The sequence below is a fragment of the Mastacembelus armatus genome, chromosome 2 (genome assembly GCF_900324485.2).
Source record: "Mastacembelus armatus chromosome 2, fMasArm1.2, whole genome shotgun sequence".
NCBI lineage: Eukaryota > Metazoa > Chordata > Actinopteri > Synbranchiformes > Mastacembelidae > Mastacembelus > Mastacembelus armatus.
In genome coordinates this window covers 3426657-3443681 of record NC_046634.1, presented here as the reverse complement: position 1 = coordinate 3443681, position 17025 = coordinate 3426657, and the positions used below count along the sequence as shown (strand labels likewise).

Genomic DNA, 17025 nt, shown 5'->3' with positions numbered 1-17025 from the left:
ACTACCTGGACAGTTTGATTCCACTAGGTGGAAAATATTTTTTGGTACTTTGGGTGCACAAACTTTTTACATTTTTCACATGAACTTAAGTCATACTTACCTGAACTTCGCTTCCTTACTGAAAGGATTAGTTATTTGCAGTTGGATCACACTCGGCTGGTAGCATGGAGACTTACACTTCACTATGTTCTATGGAGAGAGAGTAGGTGCAGTAGGTGTAACTGTTGATGTAGTGATTTCAGCCCTTTACTTAACTATACTCACTGTGGGTGTGATGTGACTGACGTGGGTCTTTAGACTGAAGGTGAGAGTGGTGCCATGAAGGCCAGAAGTAGATTTGGAGATGAGCAGAAGGACGGCCTCAATGGACTGCAGGAAGGAGCAGCTATAGAGGATGGTCAGTTCAGTGCTCGCTCTGTGAAAATAAGCACATTATTTCATTACTGTTCAAGAAGCATCAAACAACATTACATGATTTCACTGTATAAACTGTCAGGTATGCAGGGTACAGGTCTGCCCAGAACAAGTTATTTTGGATGTGCAGATGCAAAGACAGCACTTTTTCACTAATGATGCCAGTTACAGTAAAGTATCTGTTGTATATGCAGACTACAAAGGCTACAGTGCTTCATAATTACAATGTTTTTTAATCTTCAAGGATATTAATGCTCTAACCTGGAAAAACATGGGAGCATTTCATTATGTACTGTGTGTTTCCTGAGCAGACCGTTTGTGAACTACATAAAAGTGGGTTATTGTATTAAAAAGAAAAAAATGCTAATTTCAAGAACTCAACTAGGACAACTTGAATCTGAATCCAGCTAAGTTATACTAGGCTGCTTGTTCAAGTATAAAATAATAGTTGTAAGATGTTTCTTTTAACTTTTTGTCATTGAGCATTGGCAGATTTAAGTTCTAGATAAAAAAGAAGCATCATACTCTTCATTTATTATTCTGGAACCCCAGGGAGTAGAACATGGCAGAAAATGGCATATTGTAAGTATGTCAGATTGGCAAATTGCAAGAGATGTGGAAGCCCCTTTTTAGAGCCCACGAAATGATTCACTCATATGGTCCAAATGTTTTTAAATGAATGAGTACCTATAGAAACGTGATGTAAAAGAGCATATAAACAAACCCTAGCATGCTAAATGTCTTCATTTACTTTGTTTCTAAAGTGGAGGAACACTGTTAGAATATCTTTCTTCAGACATTCACATTTGTACTAGTTGGGATGACAAAGCTGGATTTTAATGCTTAACTGTCACAGTTCATTCATAGTAGTAGCTTTATAGCTCATTGATTTTTGCAATAAATATACTAAAGATCAACCTCATACTTATGTGTAATACCTGCAGTGGTGGTAGCAGAAGTCATTATTACTTAAGTTGCTGTTTAACTTAAATAAAAATAACAATTACTTTATATACTGTTATATATACATTTCTAAATAAAAACTGTAATCTTAAAATTACCTAGTAACCACAGCTGTTAACTAAAAGTTAGAATATCAGCCTCTGAAATGTAATAGAGATATATACATTTAAGTATATTATAGAAATACTCAAAGTGCCAATACCTCAGATATAGTAAAGCACTGCATTACATGGGAATCACTGCTTTGATAAGAGAGTGCAGTGGTTTTCATTTTCTAAGAACCATACTTTGGAGGAATGGTGACAGTAGACCCATCAGGTAGGGAGAAGAGATGGGCATCCTCTCCTAAAATGAAGGCCTGGTATTTGACAGTCTTAGAGGATGGGTTCTTCAGGCGCACCTGTAATACCCACACACACACACAAAAAATAGTGTGTGTTTTAAACATATTGTACAAACACATCTGTCAGAAAACTCCACAATAAAAGCTGTCCTGGTTAGCAATGACAAACTGACGTCTGTTTTGTTAGGCCTCTAATGTGGATTATTATCCAATGTATACTTCTCCATGTGTGTAAGCCTGTTAGTGAATATGTGTGTGAACATGTGGGAGAGTGTTTGTAATCCTGTTAATGTGTGTGTTTGTGCTCCCTCCTGCACTGTCTGCATGTCTCATTATCTACTCAGGAGATTATTACTCAAGTCATTTTTATATTCAACAGTGCACTTTAACTTGATTTCCAAGCCATGCAGTTAAACTTTTATTCAGGTGTCTTTTAAGACCAACAGATTTGCTATATATGTGTGTGTGTGTGTGTTACCTGCTTGTTGACAGCGGTGTGCAAACCTCCCGACAGAGTGATAGTGCGTAGTGGCAGGTACTGAGGCAGCCTCTCATACAAGTGAACACACAGCATTAACATCTGCACTGGATTAGGATCTGACAAGTCTGTGGGCTGCACGCACACGCACGCACACACGCAAACACACACACACACACACACACACACACACACACACACACACACACTGCATCAATTGTGAGCCTTTATTTAAAACTACACAAAAATATTATCCTTATGGATTTGTAAGCACATATGTAGAATACCTGCGCAGACAGCTGGGACCTGAATTGCAAGCCTAGTTAACAGAGTTCAAGCTTAGCCTGAAATAACCTGACCAGGACCAGGCTGTGTTATTATTTAAAAATGGCCTGGTTTACTGGGGTAGCCATGTTTTAAGAGGTAATGTTGCTTTATGTAGCGTTCATCTGGTATTTACCTGTACACATATATTAAGACACAGTGCAGTTAAGGCCTGGACCACAATAATGTTGTTGTGGAGGATCTGCTCCAGGCTGATGGATGTGGTGTACATCCTTCGGAAGTGGCTGTTGATCTAATTAGGAATAGTGGATAAGTGGGATGTGAACAACATGACAGGATTCATCTGTAACATCACATTTCAGTGGGTTGATCTCTCCACTTTCTCTGCCACTCTGAACCGTATTTGGCTTGCAACAATCAAAACACATCAACTAGATGGTTCCATTACAAAAAATACAAAGCTGCACTCTGTCAACCACTTACATTCGCACACACACTCACACACTGCTCAGCATTATAGCACACAGTGCTTAGCATGATAAGAAGCTTCTCTAATCTTGTTCAGAACTAATTGAGTCCTCATCACATCATTCACAGTACAACCTAAAGGGATTAACCATTGCTCCCTGACTTACACACACTGACGATGTTCAACACAAAATTAACACACACACCAACACACACTGACCAGATAAGGGCAGTAAGCAGCAAGCAGAGCAGCTAGGACCAGTCCATCTGTCAGGTCCCAGTCAAAATTCACTATCCAGCGTGCTGATGGGATGGCACCTGCAAACCATTACCATGCTTACATTCATTTGGTTTATTAGGGCATCTAAGAAGAAAATATAGCCCCAAGCCATACAGCATAATATTAACCAATGTTTCCAATGTTGAAAAGATACTTTCACAGGGAGTAGCTTAATTCCCACAGAATAAAAAATATAAATATAATATAGTGTTGCCAAAGTGGTTAAGTCCAAACAGTTTGAAATTTGCTCAGCAAAGTTGTATTGATCACAAAAGCTGATGAGCAGTCTAACATGACAAAGCAAAAGCAGCGGAGGTATAATTAGGTATGTCAGTATATACTCTACTTGTGTAGAGAATTAACAACTTCTGTCCTCTGTACACTACCACTGCTATCTTTTTGCCTTCATGTCAGAATTAGTCCTGAAGTGAGGACAGCAAGAGGAGAGAAAAAGGTTGGGAAAACCTGTGACTTGAACTACAAATGTCAAACACAATGTGCATATACACAGCAGCTATCTGTGCACCCACACACAGTGGCCTTTTTGGTCAGTAAATGACCACTAACCCCTCTGAACTCTGAATCTTAATAAAAAGTGTGTATGTGTGTGTGTCCTACCTGCAGCCCAGACAGTTTTCCTCATGCTCTGGTAGTGCATGTTGAGCCATGAGAGCAACTGGAGCTCAAATGAAGAGTAGATGTTACTGGCCAATGGCTTGACAGGGATTCTGTCTACTTCTTCCTGGGTCTGAAGTGCATTCAGACTGCTCTCTGACACACGACACAACACCAACACCTGAGCATGTGCAGAGGAATAACCAATACTGGTATTTGAAGAGACGGGATTGATGGTTTTCACCATGAGGTTACCATTAAGTTGCTGGAAGATTGAAAGCATTGTACCAATGACTAGAACATAAAGACAACATAAACAGAAGGGACTGACAGAGGGAAATTGTGGCTTCTATTAATTGCAGTGGTGCAGAAAATGAGGACATAAATGTATTTTAAGAAAGAAAGTCAAATACAGCACACTTTAGCAAAATTACAACATTTCACAATGAGAAAAATATGTTTCACCTTGTATATTTGTAGCAACACATCAGTCCAGGATCGCTTGCTCAGAGACTCATAATCAGCACCACAGTAGTTTAATTCATTTGACTGAAACACAAACACACATATTGTACGGCACGAGAAACTGTAAATGTACTGTACTTAATGTGTGAATGAAAGTGAGAGACTATGAGGGAAACCAAGAGGAATTTTTCAGACACTACGATAAAGCAATTATTTGGTCTCCCAACACCCCAAAATTTGATTTTAGAGAACACGCTATTTAATTTACACAGTGCAGGTCTGGGACCAATGTGTTGTGTGTTCATGGGTATTTATACCTGCAGGGAGCACCAGTGTTTGAACTCTTGCACGTCAAGCAAGTACTCTGGTCTGATGTGGCTCAGACATGCCCCCTGCACCCTGAAAACCAGCAAACATAACACTGACAGTCTCCCAACAAGTTGCCAAAATGTCATCAAAGTCATTTTCAGACATAAAACAGTTGGCTTCTTCTATCAGTTAAAGTAAGGTCACATGCATTATGTGGCCATTACATAAATGTTTTTTTTATTATTGTTTATTCTGATCTAAGATGTGAGCTGCATTGCAGGACTGTATCTGTGTGAGTGACACATACCTGAGAAAAACAAGCACAGCTTCATGTTGTTTTAACAGCTGCTCAGTGCGTTGGTCTTCATCACTAGAAAATGGCTGACAGACAGGAATACCAGGAATCCGTGTGCCAGTCAGGTGATGAAGCATGTCTACTACAGACCTAGACACAATACAGTGCAGTCATGTCCATCATGTCTGAAGCCAGATGATGAAATTACATTAGGCTCAGCTGTAGAGTCTAACCTCTGGTTCTATGACATCAGTGAAAATAAGTGATGAGAACTCTGTTGTGAATAATCTAAATTTAAGTTGTTCTTTTTACATTCACCAGTTATGTTTTTAAGTGTTTGCCACAAAGTTCTGGGGTTTGAGGTTGCTTGGATAATTTGATTTGGAAAACAATCCATTTTTAGATTTACACAGTTCCATGATGCATTTATTTCTAATCTGCATAAATTGTGATTTTTCTCTCCTGGGTCTTTGATATTCTGTACAATTTAAGGGAGGCAGCTTTCTGCTTAAGGATTTGTAATATTTCAGAGTTGATCCAAGCTAGTTTGCTGTGACGTCCTCTTGTTTTTTTTTGGGCAGAACTGAAATTTTTATGGACTATTTCTACTTTTGTATGAAATTCCATGTTAATGACAGTCACAATGTCAGCCTTCGCCACTTTGCAGTACATTTGCTTCAGGCACATAACGGCAAAACTTTACTGCTCAGAGGGTGTGTACTGAAAATTGACCACACACACTCACCTGGAGTCTTTACTTTGAATGACGCGATATGTCTGCCCACTGGACTGATTCATTTGAGTTTTTGACACAACCCTGGAAGGAGAAAGGGGTTGGTTAACTGATAAATATGATGGATGGCCAAGACTGTAAAAGAGGGATGGATGACTACACCGAAATGTGGCCCCTGAGCTAAGTACTGAAAAATCTTTTCAGTATACCTTCGGAGCGTGTGTGGTACAGAGATAGGGTGAGGTCCATTCGGCCAGCCAAAGAGGCTAAACCACCTCTCCACAGCCAATAATATGCTCTGGTGACAGAGTCCTTCATCTGAGTTGGCAGCAGGGAATTCTAGGACACCAAGACTGGCTGGGGTGTTTCTCTTAGGACAGACCACTTGATCTCTGCTGGCCTCACTGCTCACACTGCCACTGTCTGGAAAGGAGTCTGAAGGTGGCAAGATACATACAGTGGTGAAACACATACAAAAATACAGAGATGCACTCAAACATTACACACACATAAATCACATAAATCCATCGTGCACGCAAACTCCGTATATATATTTCATTTGCAGACCTGAGAATGAGTTCTTGTTTGCTGAGCTGTTGTGATCAAATGAGGAGGACGATGATGTCAGAGCAGAAGCAGGACTTGGTGTGTGATAGCACTGAAGGATCGCCTCCACAGCCGTGCCCCCTTAATCACAGTCACACAATAATGATAAACAATGTTGACACAGTTCTGTTTTAAAGACACAGTGCAGTTATTTAGGCATTGGCACACACTGACAGGCTCAGTACTGTCACTCCCATTCACTACTAATCTACTGACTTTTAAATTGATCATGAGGTCTACCCCTTCAGTCTCCACCTTCTCTACATACTATACAGAGTGCATGGATGTAGGTTTGGACATGTTACAGTACCAGTCTTGAGAACTATCTGCTGCTCAGTGCGGTGCAGTGCCATGTAGGGCCAGACTGTCAACAGACAGTTGTCAGCTGTAGCACACAACTGAACCTTAAACCTGGAGAAAGAGACAGTGGTAGAGAAAAAACAAGGTGTTACCTTCATTCAACTTTGAATTGACAGTTAAATATAGGTTTCCCAAAAGTATAAAGTATAAGTTGTGAAGGTAAATTACAGGCATATGATGAAATGAAACAAAAAAAAGACCTGAAAGACCCTAAAACCACTCATGGTTCAACATAAAAAAGACAGAGGTGGATTTTAATATTTCGTGACGAGACCAAGTGGAACCAAGTAAGAGAAAGTAGGACAAAGGAAAAAAGGAAAGAAATGTGAGGAGTGGGGTTATAATAGTAGAATACCTGTTGTGGAGGTGGTCAGTGAAGGTGATGGTTGTGCAAAGCGACAGAGGGACAGTGGAGCAGAAAGACACGCTGCAGATCAGAGTGGACACATTGGATTCCTGGCTGTGGATGCCTACTGGATGTCTCTATGGGTGCAGACAGAACAAAAACTGGGATGATTCCACAAATCACAAGGGATTTCTGTTGAAATGTCACCCAGCAAAAATCAGACACTTGTCATTTTAATCCAGTTCTTTTCAATTTATCACAATGATTCTGTGGCAGACCTGAAAGAACATAAAAAGGGTTTTCCTCCATTAATATCTTCACTGAAAGAAAGAGTGAAATCACATGTAGCAATTACATGTAACAACTGATGAGATGTGACTTTTCACAGCAGGAACTATTTCTGAGAAAACATCTCTGCCACTGTAACTATAATAAAAAAAAAAAAGAACATATGACACAGAATTCTTCACTGAGATCTGATGGATCTCTTTTAGTTTTTCCATGACTGAGTCCAAGCACTGTACCTGGTCCTGGTTGTGGGCAGGGATGGAGCTCCCATCAGGAAAGATGACAGAAACAGGCTGTATCGTGGTGCCATCCTCCAGTTCCACCTCATCCACGTCAGCTGACACCTCGGTTCCACTGTAAAAACAGACAGGCTATAGTAACACCCAAACGAGATTCTGCTATATATAAATCTAAAATAGACACAGATACCTTTAAACTGTAGAATTTAGTCAACATTTACATATCCATGACAAAAAAATCTTTCTGCTGATGATCATGTGACATTGCCAAAGATTTCCAACAGCTGCTAAAAAGGACCTTTGTGTCACAACTGAAACCTACTGGCAGATTTATCCTAATATCAAATACTTATACAAGGACTGTTTCTGTGCATTTGCAAGAACCAGGTCAAAACATTTCTAATTCATTTCTGTGTCCTAGATATGATCTGTTGTTAAGAATAAAGATCTTTATGGATGTGTTGTTTTTCTGTTCTGATTTGTAACAGCGCAGCCAGATTTCCCATTCACCCTGAAACCAGTGTAAACCACCTAGGACTGGGGATTAGTTTGCTGGCCAACATGAGTACAGACCTGCCAGTTAATAAGTCCTGGCCTCATTGATAAAAATCCCATGGAAATGAATAATCTAATTAGAGTGTGGCTTTGTTTCCTCTGCATTCATGTAGATCCAGCGCCTCAACACAGGTGGTGAATTGCCACAAGCTAAAAAAAAATTAAATACAATAAAAATCCATCATCATTATGGCTCAGCTCACCCATAAAGCTAAAACTACATATGCGACTGCTAAGCAGTAGTCCATGTGTCATGATCGAAATAAAATGAAATGCTCATAAAATTCATAAAATGTAAGTTTCTGAAGCAGATCTTGACATAGCCCTTGGTGGGTGAACAGGAAACACTGTGTCTGTGGTGTGCATACCAACCTGGGATATCCTACAGCCATCAGGGTCAGTGTGGCTGTTGTGCTGGTTCCCAGGGGTACTGGGGTCAGAATGAGCTGTGGAGGGTGGATGGTGATAGTGGGAAGCTGGAGAGTAATGGTGATGGACAGCTCTCGGTAGGGCTGATGTTTCTCCCTCATGCCCTCCCCACCTTCATCTCCCAGATAAAGAGGGAGGGACAGCCTGGTCAGTTTACCAGACACTAGGAGAAAAAAATATACAAAGAAAGAAGTTATGTCAATGACCTGGTCACATATGGTACATGGCTCTGCCACCAACTAGCATTCACCACATTGTTACCCACATTTAGTTTCCAATTGGGTGTTACAGTTGTGGTTGGATGGATACCTCAGAATGAGTTAGTTCTCAGAGTCTCTAAACAGCATTGTATTTGGCACAAATTAAACTTTAAACATTAATCATTAATTCTTTACAGGTAAAGGTTAGACGTGCAGGTGAAATTCATTTGTGACTAAAGTGTGTGCACGACAGAAGGGTGACCTGTCCAGGGTGTGTCCCGCCTCCTTGTGTCTTTTAAACCTTCACATAAATAATCCTAATGGCTATACTCTGGATTTGGAGTGAAAAAGTAAAGTACTCTTTATAAAACCACTGGGCAGAAATGAAAAGGAACCACTGACCTCAACCTGACAAGATGAAGTACTATCTTGAGAGTCTAGGTCCAGGAGTGAAATATAATTTAAATTTATGGTCCATCACTAACGATTAATAAGGTCCTTTGATTTATCTCAGTTGTCTTTGTTTTATTTCTTCTTTGTTTTAGCCCATGTGAAATTATATACCCAGGGAAAATACACTATTAAGCTGTGACATATGTTGTGTATTACCCAGTTTTCCACCTGACATGTGGAAGATGATATAAATTGTGATGGTGTAATCTCAGCATGTGTGTGAGAGAAAAATGAAATTTACAATGCTATGACAAGGCACTGAGAGACAAAGTCATCCATCATAATGTGTATATGTGTGTGTGTGTGTGTGTGTGTGTGTGTGTGCTTTCCAGTAATTTCTCACCTGTTCTGATAGCTTCAGGCCTGATGCTGACCACCAAGCAGATGGACTGGCTGGGCCCCAAAATGCCAGATGATGGAGAGACTGTACATAGGTCCTCCTCTCTCCTGCCCCCTATTGGTTCTGCTATGGCACTGCAGTCAAACCACCAGTACACTTGCTCCGGGATGACACCCCCCCAACAGACACTCTCATTACACGCTGCTTTCAGCTCCACTGTCTGAGAGAACCAGAAAGTAAGGGAACAATGCTGAGTGACACAGCAGAAACCAGACACACATATGATAAAAAGTAAGACTACTGTATTTCTTCAGTTATTTAATATTCAACTATGTGATCATGTTTAATGGCATAACAAAAATTAAGAGCAAAAATGAGAACAAAGTTGAATGAAAATGTAATAAATGCATTAAAGTTGAAGGAATGACCTAATGAGACCAGAATATTTAAAACATGTCAGTGGAGGAACCTGATCAACCTGATAAGGAGATACATATTTGCTGATACCTTAGTGTAAGCATCAGACTGCGATGCTAAAGGTTCCACATGGAACTGAAGACTAGTCGGGGCCATTTCCAGAGGGGCACACAGCACTAAGACATTAGGGAAACAAAAACCTTTTAGCTTCATGAAACCTGTGCTATGTGATGATGCAACAGTATTTCAGCATCACTCACTGACAAAGACAACACCAAGTCCACATTAATGTCCCCACCTGTGGCCTGTATGCGTGGTGTCGCCACAGTGACAGAACGAGAAAGTTGTTTGGCCATGTGCTTGTGGCTAACAATGGACAGCGAGGAGGAGGTAGATGATGAGGACGGAGTGTGGAAATGAGATGGAGAAGCAGTGGGCCATGTCACTCTGTTGACCATCAGCGGCAGGTCAAAGTCATAACTGGCTGCCTGTAGGAAGACATTTCCTTTACTGTTCCTCTGTTACTTTAGATTTTTTCACGCATCAGTTCTACAAACATTTTAAAGATATGAAATTAAAAATAAAACAAGATCAGTAATAGACCAGTGCTGGCACATTTTTTTAATGTAAACTGTGTATTTTTCACCTGGGTAGGTGAGAAGACGAGGGAGCAGTCCACAGTCTGGCTGCCATGCACTTCCACAACACTCACACCTGGCTCCTTCTCTGCTTCTAGAAATGCACAAGAACAATCACGAAAAAAAAAAAAAAAAAAACGCTGTGTATTTATTTGTGTCCACCATATATCAACTCTAACCCTGCTTGAAATGCTGCATTGTGTGCGTGAATGCATACTTGTGGAGCTCTTAGGCAGCTGGAGAGAGAAATCAGCATATTCTGACAGGTTAAAAGTAACCTGGGCTGCAGCTGACGAGTGGTTTATCAGACTGAATGGTATCACTCGCCTAGAACCAGCACAGACCCCATCAAACTGGAAATGGGACTGAAAAGATGCAAGGAGAAAACTTAACTGCAACCACCCATCTAATCTACACAAGTGTACCAAAGTTCAGTTCTTTTCAGGAACTCTGAACAAAAAGGTTACAGAACAGCCACGTCACAATTGTCCTGGTTCCTACACTGACTTAGGTTAAGGAAAACAGATTTTTATCATGTTAACACACACAAGAACTCACCACACTGATTTCTACATTTGGAGGTTCCACTGATCCAACCACTCTGAGTTCAACACACTTCATGTTCCTCAGAGCTATCTGTAACACACACACATGCTTAATGTCACTTATCCTGTCTTACACACACAAACACACACCAATACATGAAAATAAAAAGCCTTTGTTCACTTCAATTCTGGTGTCAAACTTGATGACAGAGTTAGGGTTGAAGTGGATCTTGATCGCAGCCTGCCCTCCAATTGGCACCACACCCTCAGACGGACTTAGAACCATGCCTGGCAAAGGGTACGCATCTAGCACCTGCCTCATACAATCACACAGGAGAAGAGAGGCTATTTTACTTGCTTAATGTGCAAATGTATCACAAACAAGTATGTGTCTGTGTGTGGGCACCTGGTAGTAGGCATGGTTCTGTCCAGTGTTGTGTAAGACTGCAGTTCTGACAGAAAGCATGTTGAGAGGCGCTGATCCAAATATGATCTGTTTCTCTGCCAGTTGCACACGAGTAGATTCAACCTAAGAGAAGGACAAACAGGAAAGAAAGATATTTCTCCCTATGCTGTACAGTATTTTGGCATTCAGAGATATTCAGCACATTTATTTATTTAGCACATACAATGCAGATTCTGGTTTTGTACTTGACCTGCTCTACCTTATTCCGCCCTGGTCTCAAAGCACTTGTTTTGGGAGCAGATACACGGCTCAGTGAAAAGAGCAATAGTGATGATGGTGATAATAGAACAGTCAATGAGTGAGAGCTTTTCCACTAAAAAAAAGTCACAAACCTGACTTTTAAAACTCAATTTTTGCTGAACTGCGTTGTGGTCTACTGAGGCTGCTGTCAGAGGAGAAATCAATATCTCTCTCTCTTTGATGGATTTGGCCTCAATTGTTGAACACCGGTTAAAATTTAAAAAGTCTGCAAAGAGGCTCCATTTGATCATGTTCCCCTTTAATTTATCATTGATATTTTAGACTACTAAAAATCTTGTGCTATTGATTTTAGCTCTTTTGGTGACGTCACATCATTTATGTTTTGCCACTTATTCATAAAGGCAGGAAATCCACCACAATGCAAACAAGAAGAAAACTCACCAGAAATTGCAAGACAGTTGCTTAAGAATTGGATTTTCCAACTGTGTGTCATGAGTGGATTGACAGGTTTCTATGGTTGTTTTGAGACCTCAATACTGTTGTAAAAACACTCTCACTGTTAGAATCAAATGCAGCCATTACAGCCATCCTTTTACATGAAGGCACAAACACTTTTAACAGCAGAGATTGAAGGGGTACAGGGGTTGGCTGTTTGATATGCAAGTTTTGGACCCTTGTGACAGAGAAGGTCTCACAAATGAATCCAGGCACCTGCTTTAAAATCAAAATACCATCAAAGACTAGAAACATGGTGAGGAAATAATCAATGATTTTAACTGATCAGGCTGGAACCTAGTAACTGTTTCTGTAGTGTTGGATACTGGATGAGAAAGATGATGCGTGATGAGAATGGACATCATTGTCCTCTTGTATAATTCAAAGAATTCAATGATCCACTTACTTTAGTAGCTTGATCTTTTTATGTTGGCAGTGCATTTCTTTGTCCAACTTTATAACAGTAGCTGCTGAAGCACAGCTTTGCTAAAATGAGTGACCGGCTTCAAACACCCCATCAGACATCAGTCTTAACTAGCTGCAGGTATTCACGTTCAAAAGCCCTGATATAGACGGGTCTTGGAGGTGTGGATTATGTTGCGAGAGTGGGTTCAAAAGTTTCTATGGATTACAATGTGAAAGTCAACAGTGGATGATGAGTACTTAATACTAAAGTGACTGATTTTGGGGTGTAGTGTCACCATGTTGTTCAAACCCTACATGAATTCCTTGGACTTACTTTAGCAACACAGTGCAGGCGCCCTGTGTTGCCCTCATGGACGCAGAAGTCAAAGTCTCCTTCTGCAGAGGAGGAGAAGGAGGGATGCCACACCACTTCACAGTCCAATTCACTGTATGCTTCCACTGTACCTGGAGTGGACAGAGTATATTTACTGCATCACCTGTAATTTAAGCAAATCTTTTGATTGAAATTGCCTATTGACAATAAAGCTCCTTAATAACAAACAACTGAGACAGAGGGATCACAAAATACCTCCCCTGATAATTGACTCTGACCTTGCTAATCCAGGTACTAATGGGAATCAGTTTCTGTTTGTCTTTGTGATAGAGTCCTCTTTGAACATTCTCCTTTACTTTCTACAGTAAAGTGAAACTGTGAAACTGAGCTGTGTTGAGGCACCTGTAGCTGGTCGAATAGAGAACAGGATGCCACTCTCTGTGACCACTGGCCTCCACGTGAACTCTGCAGCATGGTTACGCTGGTTTCGAACCGTAACTGAGCTTCTGTATTCTGACTGGGCAAGCAGGGTGGGGTTGGAGCGGAGCACCAGCAGAGTGGTAGACAGCTCCAGGGCCAAGGGAACGACTTGGGCCTGGACCAGTATCTGACCAGGGTGCCGCTGGTTTATAGAGTAGGACACAGTCCTGGAGGATAAAAACATACATATTTCCATTTGAACTGAAACCAGTGATTTTCATATAGTAACAGAACGTTGAGCAGCTTCCTGCACCAACCTGAAGAAGTCACGCAGCTTGTTGCTCTGGAACGTTAGAGGTATGGAGTTGTGGGAGCAGGGTGGAAGGACATGGGAGAGGGGTGAGGAGCCTTGCAGTTCTAGGCAGTCCACCTCCAGCTGCACCCAGACATACGCTGGCAGATGATTAATCAGCTCCAGCTTCTGAACACAAATCGAATGCACACACACCTTTCCAAAGTCCACTAATGATGGACCTAAATAGGAAAGAGTAAGAGTTTGACCAGGCTTATCAATGTGAAGACAATTCGGACATATCAGATCTGATATGTATAGAGGAATCTGTTTGCAGATTAGATTCCTTTCAGAGGACATACAAGGAAAGAGAACACAAAAACCCCACACTACTACTAGTTATACTTTTATAGTATTTTGTTTGTACTCAAGCTATTATTAGAAACAGGGAGTAGAGCTTCTAAAACTGAACGTCCTACCTATGACAACGTTGTAGAGCTCCTGAGGAGTCAGAGTCCTGCTGCAGTCTGCCACCTCCTGGCTGTTAGAGGGGACTGCATGCATGCCCTCTGAGAACTGGAGAAAATGCAAAAGGTAGGGAGATAAAAAGAACGATTTTCCTGAACCCGTGCACTCAAAGTGTACTCTTTAGAATGAATTCAAATGGTAAATAAACCAATGTTTTCCTCTGATCTCACCTGACCATTGACCTGCTGGGACCTGGATGTCATGTCTGGGGGACAGCTGCATTTGATCCTTGGGAAAGCAGAGCTGTAGTTTGTTTTGCTTTCTGAGACCTCACTGTTCCACATGTCACTGACACAGAGCTCAGGGGGAACAAGTCCTTGAGAAGGAACAATCCCAATGTCCACGTCATCCTCTGCTTTTTCATGGCATCTAGCATGAAAAACAAATATTCTGTAAGGGTCAATTTATTTTTGAACCGCATGCAGAGTCATAGCACCTACTTGAGATACAGTAAAGATGTAAAAACTAATAATAAAAGCTACAACACTCCTTTACTGAAAGTAATTCCTTTCTACCTTTTGGATACCCGATGCTCTTCCTGTGAAGCCTCCCAGTCAGTGGTCAGGTACTCCTATTAAAACCTACCTCTTCATCCTTGACAGCCGGGTCTGTCTGAGCTGTTTGATGAAGTCTGCATAAATCTGTCGATGCCGTCGTTTCTGCTCCTCTTCCTCCTCAGCAAAAGCATAGTCAGTGTCCACGTGGTGATAGCGGGGTACACCAGTAAATATGGTCCTGAAGAGGATAAAGACAGGAATACTGTTGGAGTACAACATGAAGCAACAATGCGGGTTTATAACCTAATAATTGTTTTTAACACAATAATGATTAAGCAGCAATTAATAAACCAAATCTTTCTGTCAAATGACTGTATGCACATACTTCAACATCTATTTCATGTTTTGAAAGGATGTGAATTCAGTCTTCGATAAAGAAAAGTTGGAATCTGTACTGAATTTGTCAAAGTGGGTTTTCTAACCTGTACTTTCTACATGCAGACCCCGGCCTGATGCTGGAAGCTCGATAGTTAGGAAAGGCCAAGAACTCCTCCTCTGAGTTTCGGCTCCTCGCGATGCGGTGTGCGTGAAGTTGCGTTTCATGGGTGCTGAGGACAGCAGGAAATACCACCCCACGACAGCGAGGCAGCTCACTGGACAGCTTGTGAGGCTGTGACCCATTTGGATTGCTCACTGCTGGAGTGATGCCTGGGAGGCAGCCAGTCACAGCGAATTACACCCAGCAACTCCAGCATGTTAGCCAAATAATCACAGCCACTTAATTAAACTCACATTTTCTCTTTATGTCTACACTGTTTTTGTTTTACAACATATTTACACTCTGCCACTGGAGGGGTAGTGTAGTTATTGTATTTTCACATAGAACAAAAACACAAAACAAAACACACTGAATTCCAAAAACTGAAGAACTCTGGGATGGCACATTAAACATCAATCTGTTTTGCATGTAAACGTGTTCTACTTTTTTAATATTCATACCTGGATTAAGCTTGGGCCTGGGATGTGAAGTTTCACTCTGGCAGACAGCAGACAGGTGGAGAGTGATGGCGTGGAAGCTGCGAAGCTCAGCAGTAACAGCTGTGTTGTCACTGCTCTCGTAAACATGACCTAACACATCTATTATCTGACGCACCCGGAAGCTTCCTTGCTGTCGTGCAGCGAAAGACAGAACTACATCCTGGGGAAAGCAGCAGAGATAAACTAGTCCCCACATCCACTGCCTTTGAAATACATAACTGAATGAAGCAGCATCCTTACCTGGCACTGCCCAGGGGCTATGGTGCCTGTGGAAGGCTTTGCAGTGAAATGTGCTAACTTGCGAAAGTGGAAGTTCACTGGAAGTTGAGGGCAGAGGTTCTGCAGCACACACAGTAAATCCACACGCTGGCCTGTCACACAAGTGAGGAAATCAAATCTTCGGGAAGGACTGGGGACCAGAGACACAGGCAGGCCTGAGCCTGTCACTGCTAGTTCCACACTGCTGTTACCTAAAGAGAAACAAAGGGGGAAACAACTAAATGAAAAAAAGATCATCTAAATATGATCTAACTTCAATTATAAGTGATGATTTAATCTGTGAACTGTGACTTCATAAGCTGGACCAAAACTTGAAACAGTCCTTAGAGCACATTGGTACAGTGATGTGTGTGAGTTGTGAGTACCATTACGGTGAGTGAAGCCATGTCTGCTCCCCACTGACTCAAACAGCAGGAAAATACAATAGTCCTGCCGTGCAAGTGAGGAATCACGTCTCTTCTTTTCAGGTTCACTAAAAAAGATGTATCATGGTTAGGATAAAAACAGACTGTTCCAACCTTCTTTGTATCAATTCCTCGTTAGTATAGTGGTGAGTATCCCCGCCTGTCACGCGGGAGACCGGGGTTCGATTCCCCGACGGGGAGTGATCGTTTTTTCTTTTCTACTTCCCTGTTGGCCTGTGGAATTCTGATTATTTTTATTTCTACTATTTTAATAAATGTTGCTGTGGAATAATTACATAAATACAGCAAGAGTGACTTTTGTAGAAATTATTTTAGTAACAATTGTTTGCATATAAATAACGTTAAGACCCATGGATAGTTCTAACTCTATTTTAAATGCCTTAGTTTTCAGATACACACAGACAATCACCTCCTGCAGATGGGGCTGAAGCGTACTGCCATAGTGGTTCTGTCATACGGCTCCAGTCGACCCTGGTGAGGGACACATGCCAGGACCTGACTGACTTCCTGTTTGAGAGGGCTGCACTTCTCAATTCCTTCCAGCAGGGCGGCGTCTGAGGACCTCTGCAGGTCTGTTCCCT

At 41.4% G+C, this 17025-nt stretch overlaps 1 protein-coding gene and 1 non-coding gene across 3 annotated transcripts in view; one reads left to right on the top strand and one right to left on the bottom strand.

Annotated features, from left to right (window-relative positions):
• Positions 1 to 17025, bottom strand: part of LOC113127135 (cilia- and flagella-associated protein 47-like) — a 35511-nt gene that overhangs the window by 15145 nt on the left and 3341 nt on the right. For both annotated transcript variants that reach the window (XM_026301415.1, XM_026301416.1), the window contains exons 7-42: positions 16854 to 17023; positions 16385 to 16491; positions 15981 to 16210; positions 15702 to 15900; positions 15185 to 15410; positions 14791 to 14940; positions 14376 to 14574; positions 14157 to 14253; positions 13703 to 13919; positions 13368 to 13612; positions 12966 to 13096; positions 11471 to 11593; positions 11246 to 11377; positions 11078 to 11155; positions 10737 to 10884; positions 10528 to 10613; positions 10180 to 10369; positions 9972 to 10057; positions 9468 to 9684; positions 8415 to 8634; positions 7485 to 7602; positions 6970 to 7097; positions 6565 to 6665; positions 6216 to 6335; positions 5858 to 6083; positions 5661 to 5732; positions 4928 to 5065; positions 4629 to 4710; positions 4312 to 4395; positions 3850 to 4027; positions 3172 to 3269; positions 2659 to 2775; positions 2199 to 2333; positions 1665 to 1777; positions 265 to 415; positions 101 to 189 (exon numbers count right to left, since the gene is read on the bottom strand). In XM_026301415.1, the coding sequence (XP_026157200.1) occupies positions 101 to 189; positions 265 to 415; positions 1665 to 1777; positions 2199 to 2333; positions 2659 to 2775; positions 3172 to 3269; positions 3850 to 4027; positions 4312 to 4395; positions 4629 to 4710; positions 4928 to 5065; positions 5661 to 5732; positions 5858 to 6083; positions 6216 to 6335; positions 6565 to 6665; positions 6970 to 7097; positions 7485 to 7602; positions 8415 to 8634; positions 9468 to 9684; positions 9972 to 10057; positions 10180 to 10369; positions 10528 to 10613; positions 10737 to 10884; positions 11078 to 11155; positions 11246 to 11377; positions 11471 to 11593; positions 12966 to 13096; positions 13368 to 13612; positions 13703 to 13919; positions 14157 to 14253; positions 14376 to 14574; positions 14791 to 14940; positions 15185 to 15410; positions 15702 to 15900; positions 15981 to 16210; positions 16385 to 16491; positions 16854 to 17023 (5201 nt within the window). The remainder of the gene's footprint in view (positions 1 to 100; positions 190 to 264; positions 416 to 1664; positions 1778 to 2198; positions 2334 to 2658; positions 2776 to 3171; positions 3270 to 3849; positions 4028 to 4311; positions 4396 to 4628; positions 4711 to 4927; positions 5066 to 5660; positions 5733 to 5857; positions 6084 to 6215; positions 6336 to 6564; positions 6666 to 6969; positions 7098 to 7484; positions 7603 to 8414; positions 8635 to 9467; positions 9685 to 9971; positions 10058 to 10179; positions 10370 to 10527; positions 10614 to 10736; positions 10885 to 11077; positions 11156 to 11245; positions 11378 to 11470; positions 11594 to 12965; positions 13097 to 13367; positions 13613 to 13702; positions 13920 to 14156; positions 14254 to 14375; positions 14575 to 14790; positions 14941 to 15184; positions 15411 to 15701; positions 15901 to 15980; positions 16211 to 16384; positions 16492 to 16853; positions 17024 to 17025) is intronic.
• On the top strand, positions 16553 to 16624 carry trnad-guc (transfer RNA aspartic acid (anticodon GUC)). The gene has a single exon. It is a non-coding gene; the product is annotated as a tRNA-Asp (tRNA).